This window comes from Mustelus asterias, unplaced genomic scaffold (assembly GCF_964213995.1).
Source record: "Mustelus asterias unplaced genomic scaffold, sMusAst1.hap1.1 HAP1_SCAFFOLD_499, whole genome shotgun sequence".
NCBI classification, from domain to species: domain Eukaryota; kingdom Metazoa; phylum Chordata; class Chondrichthyes; order Carcharhiniformes; family Triakidae; genus Mustelus; species Mustelus asterias.
Genome location: NW_027590451.1, coordinates 58066 through 76387, shown reverse-complemented (window position 1 = coordinate 76387; position 18322 = coordinate 58066). Strand labels below are relative to the sequence as shown.

The 18322-nt window shown below is 47.1% G+C and overlaps 1 protein-coding gene and 1 long non-coding RNA gene across 2 annotated transcripts; one reads left to right on the top strand and one right to left on the bottom strand.

Moving 5' to 3' along the window:
* Positions 1 to 703: 703 nt before the first annotated feature.
* Positions 704 to 5539, bottom strand: LOC144486878 (uncharacterized). Its single transcript, XR_013496348.1, has 2 exons — positions 5436 to 5539; positions 704 to 2424 (listed from the first exon to the last, which is right to left on the bottom strand). It is a non-coding gene; the product is annotated as an uncharacterized LOC144486878 (long non-coding RNA).
* A 7315-nt stretch (positions 5540 to 12854) lies between these two features.
* LOC144486877 (pigment epithelium-derived factor-like) lies at positions 12855 to 17130 on the top strand. The gene is made up of 2 exons (XM_078204900.1): positions 12855 to 13213; positions 15981 to 17130. The coding sequence occupies exons 1-2, from the start codon at positions 13072 to 13074 to the stop codon at positions 16253 to 16255; spliced, it is 417 nt and encodes a 138-aa protein (XP_078061026.1). The 5' UTR covers positions 12855 to 13071; the 3' UTR covers positions 16256 to 17130.
* The last annotated feature ends 1192 nt before the right edge of the window (positions 17131 to 18322 follow it).

Here is an 18322-nt window from a genome sequence, read left to right as displayed (position 1 = left end):
TGGGGCAAGGAGAGACCTTTGACGGCAGCATGGGAGAAAGCACAGGCAAATCCAGGGCTCTCACCAATCCAGGCTTCACATCCTTGATCCTCGGTTCAGACCTGGTCAGAACAACTAGTGATATGTCAATGTTACCTGTAACAGCACAGTACATCTGGCTGGGGAAGGGGGTGGGGAATAGGCAGGGTGGGGACGGGGATTAGGCAGGGTGGGGACAGGGATTGGGCAGGGTGGGGAAAGGTAGGGGTGGGGTTGGGGAGGGGATTGGGCAGGGTGGGGGGGTGGGGGAAGGTAGGGGTGGGGTTGAGGTGGGGATTGGGCAGGGTGGGGGAGGGGTGAGGAGGTGGGGGCAGGGAGGGGTGAGGTTGGGGTGGGGGCAGGGATTAGGCAGGGTGGGGGAAGGTAGGGGTGGGGTTGAGGTGGGGATTGGGCGAGGTGGGGTTAGGGTGGGGGCAGGAATTGGGCAGGGTGAGGGAAGGTAGGGGTGGGGTTGGGGAGGGGATTGGGCAGTTGCGGGAGGGGTGTAGTTTGGGCAGGATGGGGTTGGACTGAGAGAGGTGAGGACGGAGAGTCGAGTGAGGAAGTGAAAGGAAAGGGAAGCGGGAACAAGGAGTGAGTGAGCATGAGAAGTCGAAAATGGTGAATATTCTCTTCAATTGCTCCTAGCATGAATCACGTACGGCAAAGAAAATGAAAACAGAAAGAATTGGGACATTTTTATTGAAAATGAGATGGTTTCACATAATATCCATCTATACAAAGGTTATTACAATCTTTTCATTAATTTTTGAAGCATTTTCTTTTGAAATTCTCATCCTGTTCGACAATGGGTTGAAGTGAAGATTTCTGCTCAGGTCTCTGTCAAAGCTCTGGTGCTACGAGTTGTCCCTCTAGAGTTGGGTGTATGTTGGAGACTGCAGTTAGCTCAGAACCACCACATGGACAGGGTGTCAAAAGGTATTGTGGCCAGCTGTGCGTGTAACTAAACAAATCTCCAAACTGCCACCTCTGCATAGCCACTCTCCTACACAATGTTTCTGTAGATAGTTGTTTTGGCGCCTCTTTTGCACCTTACAGGGAAGGTGGGAACGCTCATTGCTCTTAAAGCATATTGCCTTAATTTATTACACACATTGAATACAAGCGCTCTGTACATTTGCATCGTATTGAGTAGCCCGCTCTCTCTCCAGCCTTGTTGTTCAAACTTATATTATTCCTCCAAAATGAATCGAGCTTCGATTAAGGGATGGGCTGGTGAACAGGCACTAGATAATGGATAGCAAGGCTAGCATGAGTCCATTGACAGAAGATCCATTTCCTGTTTCTGAGAAGGAGCCATACCTGCTTTCAAGATGAAATCTTGGAGGTGGCCACGATCTGCACCACTCTCCTGACCCTTTGCTTTATTGGACAATTTGCAGGCAAATATTAGAACATTGTGCCACCAAACTGCTGCAGGCATCAAGTTAAACAATCTACCAAACTTCCCAGCATCCAGGGTGATGTGAAACAACCTGATCTAAGCTGGATTCTGTTCTGACTTATGTTGCCTTCCATCTTTTAATACACGTAGCCAGGCCTGAACAGCACTCGTGTGGCATCTAAACAGTCAAGTTACAAATAAAGCCATGGCAGTGATCAACAACCAATGCATCTCTCTTCTCACTCAACAGTTTCACTGAGAGTGGACCAGGCTTTGTCAAACCCACCCTATAATCTGCAGAGACTCCCACAGCAACAGAGGGAAAACCATCTAGTAGTTTCAATGTGGGACAGGTGTTATTAGCAATTACAGGTGAGGCAAAAAGACCAACTCTTTATGGCTTGAGTCACTCACCAAGGAACTCAGCAGAGAAACTTCACCAGAGAACGGACTTGTATATATAAAAAAAATCAGCTCTTGGTTCATTTCTTCAGTGACATTTGACCTTGAAGGACTCCCCTCTCCCCTCCCCCAGGTTGGTCTGCTCTTTTCTGTGATGTCATAGAATCAGAAGGGATAGAGCTTCACTTCAGAACCGCTTGGATTTTTTTTGTGGATTATGTATATATATATTATATTATATTGCTTTAAATATCACACACGCACAGAGGCAGTAGTGTGATTAAATTTAGTGAGTCATTGATAATGACAGCCATTTTTAATATAAATTTTCTTTAAATTTTTTGTGTGATTAAAGTATAACCTGGAATCACTGTTCCTGGTTTGGAAGCACAGGCTTTGGCAGTCAAGGGAAAGAGTATAAAGGAAATGAGAGGGTTGGGGCTAAGGCGGACTACTCGAATGCCTCACCAATAAGCGTACAAGCTCCTTTTTTGGGATGCCGTCAGTTATTGGTGCACATCTTCAAACCATCCATCTGTACAATGGGCTGCCACTGGATCTCGCTCCCAGCATCATCTGGAGTTGAGTCGAGGAGCCACCTACATGGATAGCAAAAGAGTTCAACGTCAGCTGGGAAACGCTGTTCAAAGATCCACATCTGACCCTGGCCCCCATAGTGTTGCCAAACCTCACCCCCAAGTATTAAATCACCCACATGACTTTCCTTTGAAAGCATATTACAATGCAGAAGCTCATTTGGCCTGTTGCATCCATGCTGATTGTTAGGACAATCGTAAACTAATCCCACTTCTCCAGTCTCTCCCAATATTCCTGTACTTCCCATCATTTCAAACGTTTTGTTGGTTTCTCATAAAAGATACAATGCCCTCTCTTCCAACCACTTCCTGTAGCACAGTATTCCTTGACCTGAAGAGGTCTTCCATTCTCTCTCCTCTGTTACTCAGCGACATGTTTAAACAAATGTCCCCTTGTCATCGATTGTCCAACTTGCAAAAATAGTCTTTCCCTCTTCACTATCAAAATTCATCAACATTTGAAAGCCTCTATTAGATCTCCTCTGAACCTCTCTACTCTAGTGAAAATAGTGTTCATATCTCAAATCTCTACTCATTACTAGTTTGATGTGGAGATGCCGGCGTTGGACTGGGGTGGACACAGTAAGAAGTCTCACAATACCAGGTTAAAGTCCAACAGGTTTATTTGGTATCACAAGCTTTCAGAGCCCTGCTCCTTCATCAGGTGAGTGTGAATTATGTGTGTATGTATATATAAGTATATATAATATACATATATACCTCGCTCACCTGGTGTTGTGAGGCTTCTTACCATTACTAGTTTCTCATCTATGACCTCAGCTTGGTGAATCTACAGTGAACATTTCTGCTTCTATAATGGTGCTCTAACTATGTTTTGGACAGACGACCCTATTTATAATTTACACCTTTCTAATGGGTTCATCAACCTTCATTAACACTCTCAGGAAACTCTCTGCTTGTACCCCAGGTAGCTTCTGCTCATCTCTACGCTTCCACGTCCTTTAATTTAGAGAGATCATCCATTCCCTTCACCCTTTCAAAATGTGTCAGCTCGCACACATCCACCTTAAACTGCATCTGCTTCCCTCGCCCCCCTCCCAGGATCTAGCTGTCTTCTCCTATCCTCATTCTCGCAAAAGCTGTGATTGGAAGCAGGAGCACCCTCCTGGTGTGTGACACTCTGTTGTACCAATGCCTACCAACATGTGCTAGTTACCCATTCTTAAGCTTCTCTTTTTATAGGCTCCAGATCAAATCTGGATTTGAAATGCAGAGTATTTACAGATTAGCAATACCTTTACAAAGCAAAAGGTAAAGTCCTCTCAAACCTCATGGCTGAGGTTTCAAAGAGATTTTCCACTTATATTCTCACTGAGCCACTGACGCCATTCTTCTCCCTGGCCACTGTTTAAAGCTGAGCCACTCCATTAGCAAGCCTGGTGGCGTATCTGAATTCAGGTGGAGCTGCCAGCCCCATATCTGTACCATCATTAAGACCACCCACCCTCTCTCACCATCACAGTGGGCCACCTACACCCCAACCTAAGCTCATTTGTTGCCAAAACCCCCATCTATGCTTATCATAGATATCATAGAAACCCTACAGTGCAGAAGGAGGCCATTCGGCCCATCAAGTCTGCACCGACCACAATCCCACCCAGGCCCTACCCCCACATATTTACCTGCTAATCCCTCTAACCTACACATCCCAGGACTCTAAGGGGCAATTTTTAACCTGGCCAATCAACCTAACCCGCACATCTTTGGACTGTGGGAGGAAACCGGAGCACCCGGAGGAAACCCACGCAGACACGAGGAGAATGTGCAAACTCCACACAGACAGTGACCCGAGCCGGGAATCGAACCCAGGACCCTGGAGCTGTGAAGCAGCAGTGCTAACCACTGTGCTACCGTGCCGCCCTTGAATATTCTAATGCACGACTGGATGGCCTCCCATCTTCCAGCCACCCCAAATTTGGACAAGACAGTTTTGGATGAGTTCATGTTTTAACTCGCACTAAATGTGGGTGGCACGGTGGCACAGTAATTGGCACCACTGCCTTACAGTGCCAGGGACCCAGGTCCAATTCCAGCCTTGGGTGATTGCCTGTGTGGAGTTTAGTACATTCTCCCCGTGTCTGCATGGGTTTCCTGCGGGTGCTCTGGTTTCCTCCCACAGTCTAAAGATGTGTAAATGAGGTGGATTGGCTGTGCTAAATTACCCCTTAGTATCCAAAGATGTGTAGATGTAAAGGATTAGCCATGGGAAATGTGTGGGGTTACAGGAATAGGGCAGGGAAGAGCAGGATCTGGGCTAAGATTCTCTGTCAGAGAGTCAGTGCAGACTCGATGGGCTGAAAGGCCTCCTTCTGCACTGTAGGGATTCTATGATAAATCCCATTCAATCTCTGACAATGGACTTGTGTTGACTTCCTGTCCAGCAACCTCTTGGTTTAAAATTCTCAGTCTTGTTTGTAAATCTCTCCAATGTCTCACCCATTCCAACATCCCCAACCTATCTCTGCAACCTTGACCCTGAGATTTCTGCACTTATCTAATTCTAACTCTTGACAATCTCCAAATGTAATCATTCCAGCCATGGCATCTGTGCTTTCAGTTCCCTGGGACCTGGGCTCTGGAATTCTGTCCCTAAACCTCTCTGTGGCTCTCTCTCTCTCCGTCTCTCTCACTCACCTTCTCATGATGCTCTTTAAAACCTTCTCAACAATGAACCTCCAACCAGGAGTTAGATTATAAAATGATTTCACTGTTACGCAATAATCGCTCAATAAAGTTAGTGTTTAGAAATACCCCACGTCTGTGATCAGTTATCCTAACATTTCCTCTTGTGGTTCAGTGCTGAATACTGCTTGACACATGCCTATGAGGTAGAGGAAGCTATACGATGCTATAGGCACTACATAAATGCAAGATGCTGTTGATGTTGAACAGGTAATGTGTATGAGAATTTACAGGATATTGGAGCAGCATCAAATATGGAGCCTTTCATGAACAATGTTGGAATGTACGTTACATTGTGAGGTGAATCTTACCACAGACAAGTGACCATTCTTTGCTTTGGAAATAATCAGTTCTGATCCTGATGTGAAATCAATGATCCCTTCTTTTCCGTGTTTGATTGTGAACTTTATGCTGCAAAAGAAGAATGGGAACACATCAAAGGTCTCACAGCTCATTGCAAGGATTCCAGAACTCAGAGGATGATTTCCAATAGCATTTGAACCCAGCTGCCCTTCAATATCCCAACTATCGTGAGAGAGACAGTAAGTATCGGCAGGTAACAGGCCACTGGCAAGGTGGAGTGTCAGAGCAGGAGATTGGAAACAGCGCGAGAGGAGAAGCAGTCGAGAGACTAAAACAGCGCAATAGAAGAGGCAGTTGGCAGATTGAAAGCAGCACGAGAAGAGAGACGGTCGGGAGATTGGAAATAGTGCCAGAGGAGACAGCCAGGAGATTGGAAACAGCACAACTGGAGAGACAGTCAAGAGATCATAAGCAGTGCCAGAGGAGATATAGTCAGGAGAACGGAAACAGTGCGACTGGAGAGACAGTAGGGAGATTGAAAGTTAGTATACTGCTACCTTGGGTAGCCCTTGAAGGATGTTCTCAGTAACTCTTTGCAAGATGGCACACACTGACGAGACACCAAAGGGCAAACAAGTATACTGGTAGAGTCCCTTATGAATGTTGATCGCCACATATTTCCAGGAGGACTCAAGAAATTCAAGCTGAACTTAGGTGTCGATGTCCAACATGGAAAACATGTTAACTTGGCGTACAAATCTTTGATTCAGGGCATGGCATTTGGAGATCCGATTGACTGTTAATTTTTATTCCTCACAAGGTAAATTCATTTGGCAGACTTAAGAACAGTTACCCCTTTCTCCAGCATGGTGTAAGGGACTGGCATGGCTCCCAAGTACCTGGTGTCGTGTCAGGGTCAACGTTGATCAAGGCCTTGGCTCCTTTTATTTTTCCCAGGCCTTCCAGGGTATCTACTAACAACCTCATACAGTCCCCCTATATCTTGCCTGAAGATTTTCAACCATCTCAGCCGGGTCTACTTGAGCCAATATCTTCTCATATGGTTTGGTCCATGCCCCCGTACAACAATGAGTGGGAGACGAGCTGATTGCTGCCTAAAGGTTACTGGGGCCATTGTGGTGTCTTTCATCTGTAAGGGATCTGCTCAGGTAGGTGGCTAGCCGGTCCTCTGTATCTTCCAACCTCAGGAGTTGGATGCTCGATTGGAGACGTTTATCGTTCTCCAATAAAAGAGACTACGGCTCACCTCCACCTTCAAGGGATGGCCACTTACTAGTAATTCCACCATTATCAGTAACGTTCATTGGAATAATACAATTCAGTTGAAGTGTCCCTGTCTCTGGAAGGCTCAATCAGGTACCAGCTTTCTTCCTAGGCAGCACACATTTGGCCTGGTCCTGAAACTTGGCCATAGTTATGTGCTTTGACAGTGCTCATAATAATCCATCATCTGGCAACTACACCTTTCTGGAGTATATTCCCTAATACTCTTGGGGTCATCACTGCTTTTCCTTGACTGTCTGATGGTGACATTAGGGTTTCTATATCGAAAGAGGTCCTTTAACACTTGATTTACACAAGCACATTGAGGAGCGATTAGATAAGGTCCCTCCCCCTCGTTGGAGGACATTGCTGCCTGATGCTCCCTGAATTCCCTGAGCCCCTCTCCCTGCGTTCTCAAGTGATAAGGTTATTTCAACAGTTTATTTCTAAAGTCCAAATTGGGTTCTGCCAATAGCTTCTTTTGGGTTGTTAGGTCATTTATCCCACATACCAATCTGTCTCGTAACACTCTGTTAAGAGGCAGTCCAAATCTGCAATTTTTAGCCAAATTCCGCAACCTAACCAAGAACTCAGTGAAAGATTTCTCCAGCCATGTTGAAGAAATAATTCTGGGGATTACAGAGGGCTTAAGGTCATTGTGTTTTTTCTACAACCTCATTAAAAGTATTTGAGTCGGAAGCATCTAGTTAGGTCAGACTTATCACATTGAAACTCAGTGCCCCGCATGCTATCAATAATATCACTTTGTTTTTCATTTCCTTCAATGTTGCTAGCACACAGAAGTGTATTGGGCCCAGTCTTCCACACTATTGTCATAGAGCTAGAGTTTCCTGAAAAGAGGCACAATGGCATTTTCTTACTGGAGATGATTCTGGACATACAGAGATTGTCCAGAGGGAAAGATGGGGGAAAGAATTCTCCTCATCGCCAATGTAGTAATTCAGCTACATACCTTTAACAGCATAGCACAGAAACCATCACATTCCCTGTGACTGCCCCAACACCGACACTCCTCCCCACACCCGACACTGTGCCAACACTCCCCCTGCGCTGACATTCCCTCTGCAATGCTCAGGCTGACACTCCCAGGGCAAGGCCTTTGACAAGGTGCCCCATAGGAGACTGATAAATATGTTAAGTGCCCATGGTGTCAAGGGTAAGATCCTGGCATGGATAGAGGATTGGCTGACTGGCAGAAGGCAGAGAGTGGGAATAAAGGGATCTTTCTCGGGATGGCAGCCGGTGACTAGTGGTGTGCCTCAGGGGTCGGTGCTGGGATCACAACTTTTCACAATATACATTAATGATTTGGAGGAAGGAACTGAAGGCATTGTTGCTCAGTTTGCAGATGATACAAAGATATGTAGAGGGACAGGTAGTATTGAGGAAGCAGGGGGGGCTGCAGAAGGACTTGGACAGGTTAGGAGAGTGGGCAAAGAAGTGGCAGATGGAATACAATGTGGAAAAGTGTGAGGTTATGCAGTTTGGAAGGAGGAATGGAGGCACAGACTAGTTTCTAAATGGGAAAATACTTAGGAAATCAGAAACACAAAGGGACTTGGGAGTCATCGTTTAAGATTTTCTTAAGGTTAACGTGCAGGTTCAGTGTTCAGTTAGGAAGGCAAATGCAATGTTAGCATTCATGTCAAGAGGGCGAGAATACAAGAGCAAGGATGTACTTCTGAGGCTGTATAAGGCTCTGGTCCGACCCTATTTGGAGCATTATGAACAGTTTTGGGCCCCGTATCTAAGGAAGGATGTGCCGGCTTTGGAAAGAGTCCAGAGGAGGTTCACAAGAATGATCCCTGGAATGAAGAGCTTGTCGTATGAGGAATCCCAATTCCTTCTCCTTTTGGAATAGACTGGCTGCTCTTCTAACTCTCATTATCGTCTCCTGCTGATCGGGAGTCTGTGCTGCAACAACCACACTCTGTACTTGGCCCAGAGGAACAAAGGAGGCCATTCAGCCCCTCAAACCCTGAAGCTGCTAAAACTTGGTTATCAGTATGTCAACATCTTTTAACCAACCCTGATCAACATCGCTCAAATTCCTAACCCAATGAAAAGCTGCCAGTCGCTTGTTACTGATTTCACATCGGATAATCAATCACGATTAATCCTCTGGGTGTCTGTTGGCCAATCAAGAGCATTGCTGTAAATAAATATGCAGCACTCCTAGAGGGTCAGTACTGAGGGAATGCCGCACTGTCAGAGGGTCAGTACTGAGGGAGTGCCGCACTGTCAGAGGGTCAGTACTGAGGGAGTGCCGCACTGTCAGAGGGTCAGTGCTGAGAGAGTGCTGCACTGTCAGAGGGTCAGTGCTGAGAGAGTGCTGCACTGTCAGAGGGTCAGTACTGAAGGAGTGCCGCACTGTCAGAGGGTCAGTGCTGAGGGAGTGCCACAGTGTCAGAGGGTCAGTGCTGAGGGAGTGCCGCACTGTCAGAGGGTCAGTACTGAGGGAGTGCCACACTGTCAGAAGGTCAGTACTGAGGGAGTGCCGCACTGTCAGAGGGTCAGTACTGAGGGAGTGCCGCACTGTCAGAGGGTCAGTGCTGAGGGAGTGCCGCACTGTCAGAGGGTCAGTACTGAGGGAGTGCCGCACTGTCAGAGGGTCAGTACTGAGGGAGTGCCACACTGTCAGAGGGTCAGTACTGAGGGAGTGCCGCACTGTCAGAGGGTCAGTACTGAGGGAGTGCCGCACTGTCAGAGGGTCAGTACTGAGGGAGTGCCACACTGTCAGAGGGTCAGTACTGAGGGAGTGCCGCACTGTCAGAGGGTCAGTACTGAGGGAGTGCCGCACTGTCAGAGGGTCAGTACTGAGGGAGTGCCGCACTGTCAGAGGGTCAGTACTGAGGGAGTGCCGCACTGTCAGAGGGTCAGTACTGAGGGAGTGCCGCACTGTCAGTGGGTCAGTGCTGAGGGAGTGCCGCATTGTCAGAGGGTCAGTGCTGAGGGAGTGCCGCACTGTCAGAGGGTCAGTACTGAGGGAGTGCCGCACTGTCAGAGGGTCAGTACTGAGGGAGTGCTGCACTGTCAGAGGGTCAGTGCTGAGGGAGTGCTGCACTGTCAGAGGGTCAGTACTGAGGGGGTGCCGCACTGTCAGAGGGTCAGTACTGAGGAAGTGCTGCACATTCTCATTCTTAATCCTTTCACATGTGGGAACAGCTTCTCCCTGTCTAGTCAGTCCAGACCCTTCATGATTTTGAATGCCTCTATGAAATCCCCTTTCAGCCTTCATCTCTCAAAGGAAAACAGAGTGACTTCTCCAAATCACAGAAACAGGAGCAGGAGAAAGCCATTCGGTGCATCCAGCCAGCTTCACTATTCAAAATGGTCATGGCTGAACTTCTCGCTCAACACTAAACTCCCTCACTCTCCCCATGTCCCTGGACACCTTTAGAGTTGAGAAATCTATTATCTTAAATATATTCAGTGACATGGACTTCACATCTTTCTGTGGTAGAGAATTCCACAGATTGCCCACCCTCCGAGTGAAGAAATTCTTCCTCATCCCTGTCCTGAATGACCCTGTATCCTGAGACTTGTTCGGAACTCTCTTGTCCCCCCGCCCCCTCACCCCTCCAGCCAGAGGAAACAACATCCCTACACCCAGCCCTGTCAGAATTCTTTGTTTCAACTGCTTGCTGTACCAGCATGTTAGCTTTCAGTGACTGGTGTACTGAGACACCCTTTGTCTGTCAACATTTCCCAATCTATTACTATCTAAATAATACTCTGCCATTCTATTTCTTAGTCCAAAGTGGATAACTTCACATTTATCCATGTTACACTGCATTGCCATGTATTTGCCCATTCACTCAACTTGTCTAACTCACCTTGAAGCCTTCCACTATCCTCCTCAGCACCCACATTCCCACCAAGTTTTGCAAATTTGGAAATATTACATTTGGTTCCCTCATCCAAATCATTGATGTATGTGGTGACTAGCTGGGGCCCAAGTACTGATCCCTGTGGGACTGCATTAATCACTGCCTGCTCCTTCAAAAAAGACCCTTTTATTCCCACTCTGTTTCCTGTTTGCTAACCAACTCTCAATCCATGCCAATATATTACCCTCAATCCCATGTGCTTTAACTTTACACACTAGCCTTTTATCAAAAGGAATTTATCAAAAACTTTCTGAAAATCCTAATACACTGCATCCACTGGTTCACCCTTATCTATTCTACTAGTTACAACCTCAAAAAACTCCAGCGGGTTTGTCAAACTTAATTTCCCTTTCATAAACCCATGGTTACTTTGTCTAATCCCATTCATACTTTCTGAGTGCCCAGTTTTCATATCCTTTATAATACTCTTGTGCTTTTCCTATTGTTGATATGAGGCTAACTGTCTGTAATACCCTGATTTCTCCCTCCCTCCTTTTTAAATAGTGAGGTTATATTTACCGCCCTCCAATCAGCTGGGACTGCTCTAGGATCTAAAGAATTTTGGTAAATGACAACAACAGATCCATTATTTCCATGCCCTCCTCCTTTAGTGATGTGGATGATCAGAATCTGGGGATTTATCAACTTTCAGTTCCATTAATTTCTCCAGCGCTTTTTTTTTAGTAATATTAATTTCCTCCAATTCCTTCTGCTCATGGTTCCCTAGCATTTCTGGGAAGTTATTTTTGTCTTCCTCAAAGAGAGAAATTGTTTAATTGCTTTGCCATTTCCCTGTACTCTGTTATAATTTTTAAAAATTCATTTGTGGGCATCGCTGGCCAGCATTTATTGCCCATCTCTAGTTGCCCTTGAACTGAGTGGTTTGCCAGGCCATTTCAGAGGGCAGTTGAGAGTTAACCACATTGCTCTGGAGTCATATGTCGGACAGACCGGGTAAGGACGGCAGATTCCCTTCCCTAAAGGACATTAGTGAACCAGATGGGTTTTTCCGACAATTGACATTGGTTTCATGGTCATCAGTAGATTCTTAATTCCAGATATTTTTTATTGAATTCAAATTCTACCATCTGCCGTGATAGGATTTGAACCCGGGTCCCCCAGAACATTAGCTGAGTTTCTGGATTAATGGTCTAGCGATAAGACCACTCGGCCATCGCCTCCCCTGTTCTGTTTTGGACTATGAAGGATCTACATTTGTCTTCATGAATCTTTTGCCTTTTCATCCACTTACAGCTTTTACAGCCACTTTTATGGTATTTGCAACTTTACTCTCATACTCTTTATTTTTTCCCTCCTAATCAGTCTCTTTGTCCTCCTTTGTTGAATACTGAACTTCTAATCCTCAGGCTCGCTCACAACCTCATATGTCTCCTGTTTGGATCGAATATCATCCTGCGTGGGTTTCCTCCGGGTGCTCCGGTTTCCTCCCACAGTCCAAAGATGTGCAGGTTAGGTTGATTGGCCATGCTGAAATTGCCCCTTAGTGTCCTGAGATGTGTAGGTTAGAGGGATTAGTGGGTAAATGTGTAGGGATATGGGGGTAGGGCCTGGGTGGGATTGTGGTCGGTACAGACTCGATGGGCCGAATGGCCTCTTTCTATACTGTAGGGTTTCTATGATTTCTATGATTTCATTTCTTTTGTAAGCAATGGTTGGGCTGTTTCTTCACTACTGAAGTTTCTTATCCTTGGAACCAGTCATATGAATCTTTTCTGTACCCTCTCCAATGCCTTCACATTTTTTCTAAAGCTGCTTCTGTGACACTGTCAGGAAGGGTCAGTACTGAGGGAGTGTCGCACTGGCAGAGGGGCAGTAGAGCAGACTGTTTGAGTATGTGCTCAGGAGACATCAATCAGGAACAGGAACTGCCCCCTCCTCCCCCCAATCATAGAAGAATCATAGAAACCCTACAGTGCAGAAGGAGGCCATTCGGCCCATCAAGTCTGCACCGACCACAATCCCATCCAGGCCCTACCCCCACATATTTACCCGCTAATCCCTCTAACCTATGCATCTCAGGACTCTAAGGGGCAATTTTTAACCTGGCCAATCTACCTAACCCGCACATCTTTGGATGTGGGGGGAAACCGGAGCATCTGGAGGAAACCCACACAGACACGAGGAGAATGTGCAAACTCCACACAGACAGTGACCCATGCAGAATCAATTAGATCATTTATATTGCCCCCCACCCCAGTAAAGTTTAGACATCTCACAAACTGCCTGGGGCTTGCTGGAGCACATTCGCATATTAGATGGTGTTCTACTCGGAGTGATTGGGTACTTGGGTGGAGATGAAAGCTGAACTTGTGGAGTTTTACAGGTTTCCAATCAGGAGAATTCACTCTTTGTCCTTCAGATTGGCTTGTTTCGATATGTGGGTGACATCAGCCTGCTCATCTTCCTGCCCGCTGATATCAGAAGGAACATGAGCCTAATTGAGGAGAACCTGAACCCAGTGTTCCTCCATGACCTGGTCCGTCAGCTGCAGGACGTGCGAGCAAGCGTGTCTTTACCCAAATTGAAGATCGCAGCTGATCAGGAGCTGAAAGAATCACTTGGCGAAATGAGTAAGTGTGTTTACATTGGAGGCAGAATCAACACAATAATGAGACAGGGTTCACCATCTCTTCACACTGCCATCATAGAGTCACAGAATTCACGGTGCAGAATGAGGCCATTCAGCCAATTGTGTTTGCACCAGCTCTCCGAATGAGCAATTCACCTCATGCTATTCCACTGCCTTCTTCCCCGTAACCTGTCACATTCTTCCCTTTCAGATAAGTCTAATTTTCTTCTGAATGCTTCCAGAGAACCCGTCAATTTAGCTCAGTTGGCTGGACAGCGAGTTAGTGACGCCAACAGTGTGCGTTCAATTCCCGCACCAGTTGAGACTATTCATGAAGGCCCTGCCTGCTCAACCGTGCCCCTCGCCTGGTGCTTGGTGAGCCTCAGGTTAAATCACCAACAGTTAGTGCCTATGTTCATCCGAGACTATGGCAAATTTATCTTGTGCTGAGGGAGTGCCGCACTGTCAGATGATCAGTAGAGGGAGTGCCGCACTGTCAGAGGGTCAGTATTGAGGGAGTGCTGCCCTGTCAAAGGGTCAGTACTGAGGGAATGCCACACTGTCAGTGTTGAGGGAGTGCCGCACTGTCAGAGGATCAGTACTGAGGGAGTGCCGCACTGTCAGAGGGTCAGTATTGAGGGAGTGCCGCACTGTCAGAGGATCAGTAGAGGGAGTGCCGCACTGTCAGAGGATCAGTAGAGGGAGTGCCGCACTGTCAGAGGGTCAGTACTGAGGGAGTGCCGCACTGTCAGAGGGTCAGTAGAGGGAGTGCCGCACTGTCAGAGGGTCAGTACTGAGGGAGTGCCGCACTGTCAGAGGGTCAGTATTGAGGGAGTGCCACACTGTCAGAGGGTCAGTAGAGGGAGTGCCGCACTGTCAGAGGGTCAGTATTGAGGGAGTGCTGCCCTGTCAAAGGGTCAGTACTGAGGGAATGCCACACTGTCAGAGTGTCAGTGCTGAGGGAGTGCCGCACTGTCAGAGGATCAGTACTGAGGGAGTGTCGCCCTGTCAGAGGGTCAGTACTGAGGGAGTGCCGCACTGTCAGAGGGTCAGTATTGAGGGAGTGCCGCACTGTCAGGGGGTCAGTACTGAGGGAGTGCCGCACTGTCAGAGGGTCAGTACTGAGGGAGTGCCGCACTGTCAGGGGGTCAGTACTGAGGGAGTGCCGCACTGTCAGGGGGTCAGTACTGAGGGAGTGCCGCACTGTCAGAGGGTCAGTACTGAGGGAGTGCCGCACTGTCAGGGGGTCAGTACTGAGGGAGTGCCGCACTGTCAGAGGGTCAGTACTGAGGGAGTGCCGCACTGTCAGAGGGTCAGTACTGAGGGAGTGCCGCACTGTCAGAGGGTCAGTACTGAGGGAGTGCCGCACTGTCAGAGGGTCAGTACTGAGGGAGTGCCGCACTGTCAGAGGGTCAGTACTGAGGGAGTGCCGCACTGTCAGAGGGTCAGTACTGAGGGAGTGCCGCACTGCACTGTCAGAGGATCACTGCTGAGGAAGTGCTGCACTTCTATATTTGAGGTGAGATGTTAAGCGGAAATCCTGTCTACTTTCTTGGATAGATGTTAAAGCTCCCACCGCCACCCTTCAAAGAAGAGCTGGAGAGTTCTGCTTCATATCTATAAGAACATAGGAAATAGGAAGAGTAGGCCATTCAGCGCCTTGAGCCTGCTCTGCCATTCAATAGGATCTGACATTCCCCACATCCACTTTCCTGCCCTTTCCCCGTAACCTTCGATTCCCTTGCTGATCAAAAATCTATCTCAGCCTTAAATATACACAAGGACTCTGTGGCTCTCTGTGGCAACGAGTTCCAAAGACTCACAACCCTCTCAGGAGAAATTCCTCCTCATATCAATCTTAAATTGATGTCCTTTTATTCTGAGACTGTGCCCTTTAATCCTCTCAACATTGACCCTGTCAAGCCCTTTAAGAATCCTATATGTTTCAATGAGAGACCTCATTCTTCTAAATCCCAATGAGTAGAGTCTCAACCTGTTTAACCTTTCCTCAGTAGACAATCCCTCCATACCGGGGATCATCCTAGTGAACCTTCTCTGAACTGCCTCCAATGAAATAATATCTTAAATAAGCAGACCAAAACTGCTCACAGTGCTCCAGATGTGGTCTCACCAGTACCTTGTACAGTTGCAGCAAGATTTCCCCATTCTGATACTCCAGTCCCTGGAAATAAGGGCAATGTTCCATTAGCTTTCCTGATTACCTGCAGCACCTGTGTGCTAGCTTTCTGTGTTTTGTGCACAAGGGCCCCAAGTCCCTTTGTGTTGTAGCTTTCTATGGTTTTTCTCCATATTAAATAATACCGTTTTGTTCTCCCTTCCAAAATGACCAACTTCACATTTCCCCACATCTGCCAACTTTTTGCCCACTTACTTAACCTATCAATATCTCCAAGTTGTTTGTATCCCTCTGACAACTTGCCTTTCCATCTGTGTGTGTGTTGTCTGCAAATCTGGTTACATTATCCCTCAACCAGCACTACTGAAAAAATACTGGGTCATGATTACATTACTGTTTATGGGAGCTAGCTGTTTGCCAATGGGGGTGCCACTCAGTCTCTTTGCTGTCCAGAAACTTGAGGTTTCAGAGCTTGCTACCATTGCTGTTTTGAAGTTTTGAACAGAGATGCGCTTGATACTTTTTGTGGGGTGATGAGGGGTGGTGAGACTGTAAAATCAGATTGAATTCCTTACCGATAATTCAAAAAAAATGCACAGAAGCAAAGAAATGTCTGTTTGTTTCCAACCAGATCTGACTCCTCTCTACACTCCATCACGACTGAATAAAATTACAAACGTGCCAATGATGATCTCCAGCATTAAGCACCATGCTTTCTTGGAGTTGGGCGAGAGGGGTGCTCAGGAGTCTCCTCCGTTGGATCCCCGTTTCGGACAAATCATCATGGACTTCCACGTCAACCGGCCCTTCCTCTTGGTCCTGTACGACAACCCATCTGGCTCTTTGCTGCATATCGCGAGGGTCTTGGATCCCAGGGAGCTGATGGGAGAATCTGTCCGCCAATAGACAGTGGAACAAGTCTGGAATTATCCACAGGCAAAACCTATGTAGAAAGTGATCTTCGCCAGTTTACCAATCCCTCAGCCATCAAACACTCACTTCTCACCCAATCCAACTGCTCAGGTTCAGCAGTTTATATCACCGCCACGCAGTTGGATGATGGAAGCACAAAAGTCCCACACAGTAACACCTGTCCCTTCATGCCACTATCCCGCTCTGTCTAAACTACACTCCTCTCAACAGCTCATCATAACAGTATAGCTTGCCTCTCTCTGTCAGCACCAAGCATTATACTGAGCCTTTCCTTCTCCCTTTATAAATCCAAATCTGTCTCCTTCATAGAACATAACAGCGCAGTACAGGCCTTTCGGCCCTCGATGTTGCGCCGACCAGTGAAACCAATCTAAAGCCCATCTAACCTACACTATTCCAATATCATCCATATGTTTATCCAATAACCATTTGAATGCCCTTAATGTTGACGAGTCCACTACTGCTGCAGGCAGGGCATTCCACGCCCTTACTACTCTACCACTAACCCAAGCGGTGATTGGCACAGCCCACACGGCGCAACCACTAACCCGAGCCGGGATTGGCACAGCCCACACTATGTACCCACTAACACAAGCAAGGTTGGCACAGCCCACATCGTGCACCCACTAAGACGAGCTGGGATTGGCACAACCCACAGCGTGTATCCAATAACCCGAGCTGGAATTGGCACAGCCCGTACCCACCAGGAACCCAGTCTACATGTAGTAATCATGATAATTCTGGCCTCAAGGGACGTCTTGGTAAAGGGTTAACTTCACACTTGAATGTGTGCCCTCAGCTGTAATATTGCAGTGAAACACAAGAAAATAAAGCTTCGCTAAACTAGCAGCTGTGTTTGATTTCTCTCCAGTGTGGGTATGAGTAATGTCAACATAATCGTAGGGCATTTTCTTACAGTTCCGGATTTGGGAGAGTTAGGAATCCAATAACAGCAATTAGAGGAAGCAAACAGCATGATGCACTTCTTAAAATAAACCCTGATTTTCACAATTACAGCACGGGGTTAGATACAGAGTAAAGCTCCCTCTACATTGTTCCCCCATCAAACTCTCCCAGGGCAGGTACAGCGCGGGGTTAGATACAGAGTAAAGCTCCCTCTACACTGTCCCCATCAAACACTCCCAGGACAGGTACAGCACGGGGTTAGATACAGAGTAAAGCTCCCTCTATACTGTCACTCAGAAACTAGCGTCAACCTGGAATTTGAGCTCATTGAGATCAGATTCTCGGAATAGACTGTGAGGGTCAACATTCAGGCAAAACTGCTTTTTATACCCAGACACTGAGAGAACAGGAAATGAGAGTGCATTTCTGAAAATCAATTGCAGTACTCAGGGAGTGCCGCACTGTCAGAAGGTCAGTACTGAGGGAGTGCCGCACTGTCAGAAGATCGGTGCTGAGGGAGTGCCGCACTATCAGAGGGTCAGTACTGAGGGAGTGCTGCACTGTCAGAAGATCGGTGCTGAGGGAGTGCCGCACTATCAGAGGGTCAGTACTGAGGGAGTGCTGCACTGTCAGAGGGTCAGTACTGAGGGAGTGCCACACTGTCAGTACGGAGGGAGTGCCGCACTGTCAGAAGGTCAGTACTGAGGGAGCGCTGTCTTTCAATGTGGACTTTAAACTAGAGCACCGTGCGTGTCAAAGATTTTATGGAATAGCAGAGGAATTCTCATCAATGCCCTCGACTGAAATTAATCCCTCAACTACATCACTTAATCTGGCCATTGATACATTGCTGTCTTTGAGATCTTGCTCTGCATTAATTTGCTGTCATGTTCTCTAAATGATGTGGAGATACTGGCGTTGGACTGGGGTAAACACAGTAAGAGTTTTAACAACACCAGGTTAAAGTCCAACAGGTTTATTTGGTAGCAAACGCCATTAGCTTTCGGAGCGCTGCTCCTTCGTCAGATGGAGTGGATATCTGCAGATATCCACTCCATCTGACGAAGGAGCAGCGCTCCGAAAGCTAATGGCGTTTGCTACCAAATAAACCTGTTGGACTTTAACCTGTTGTTA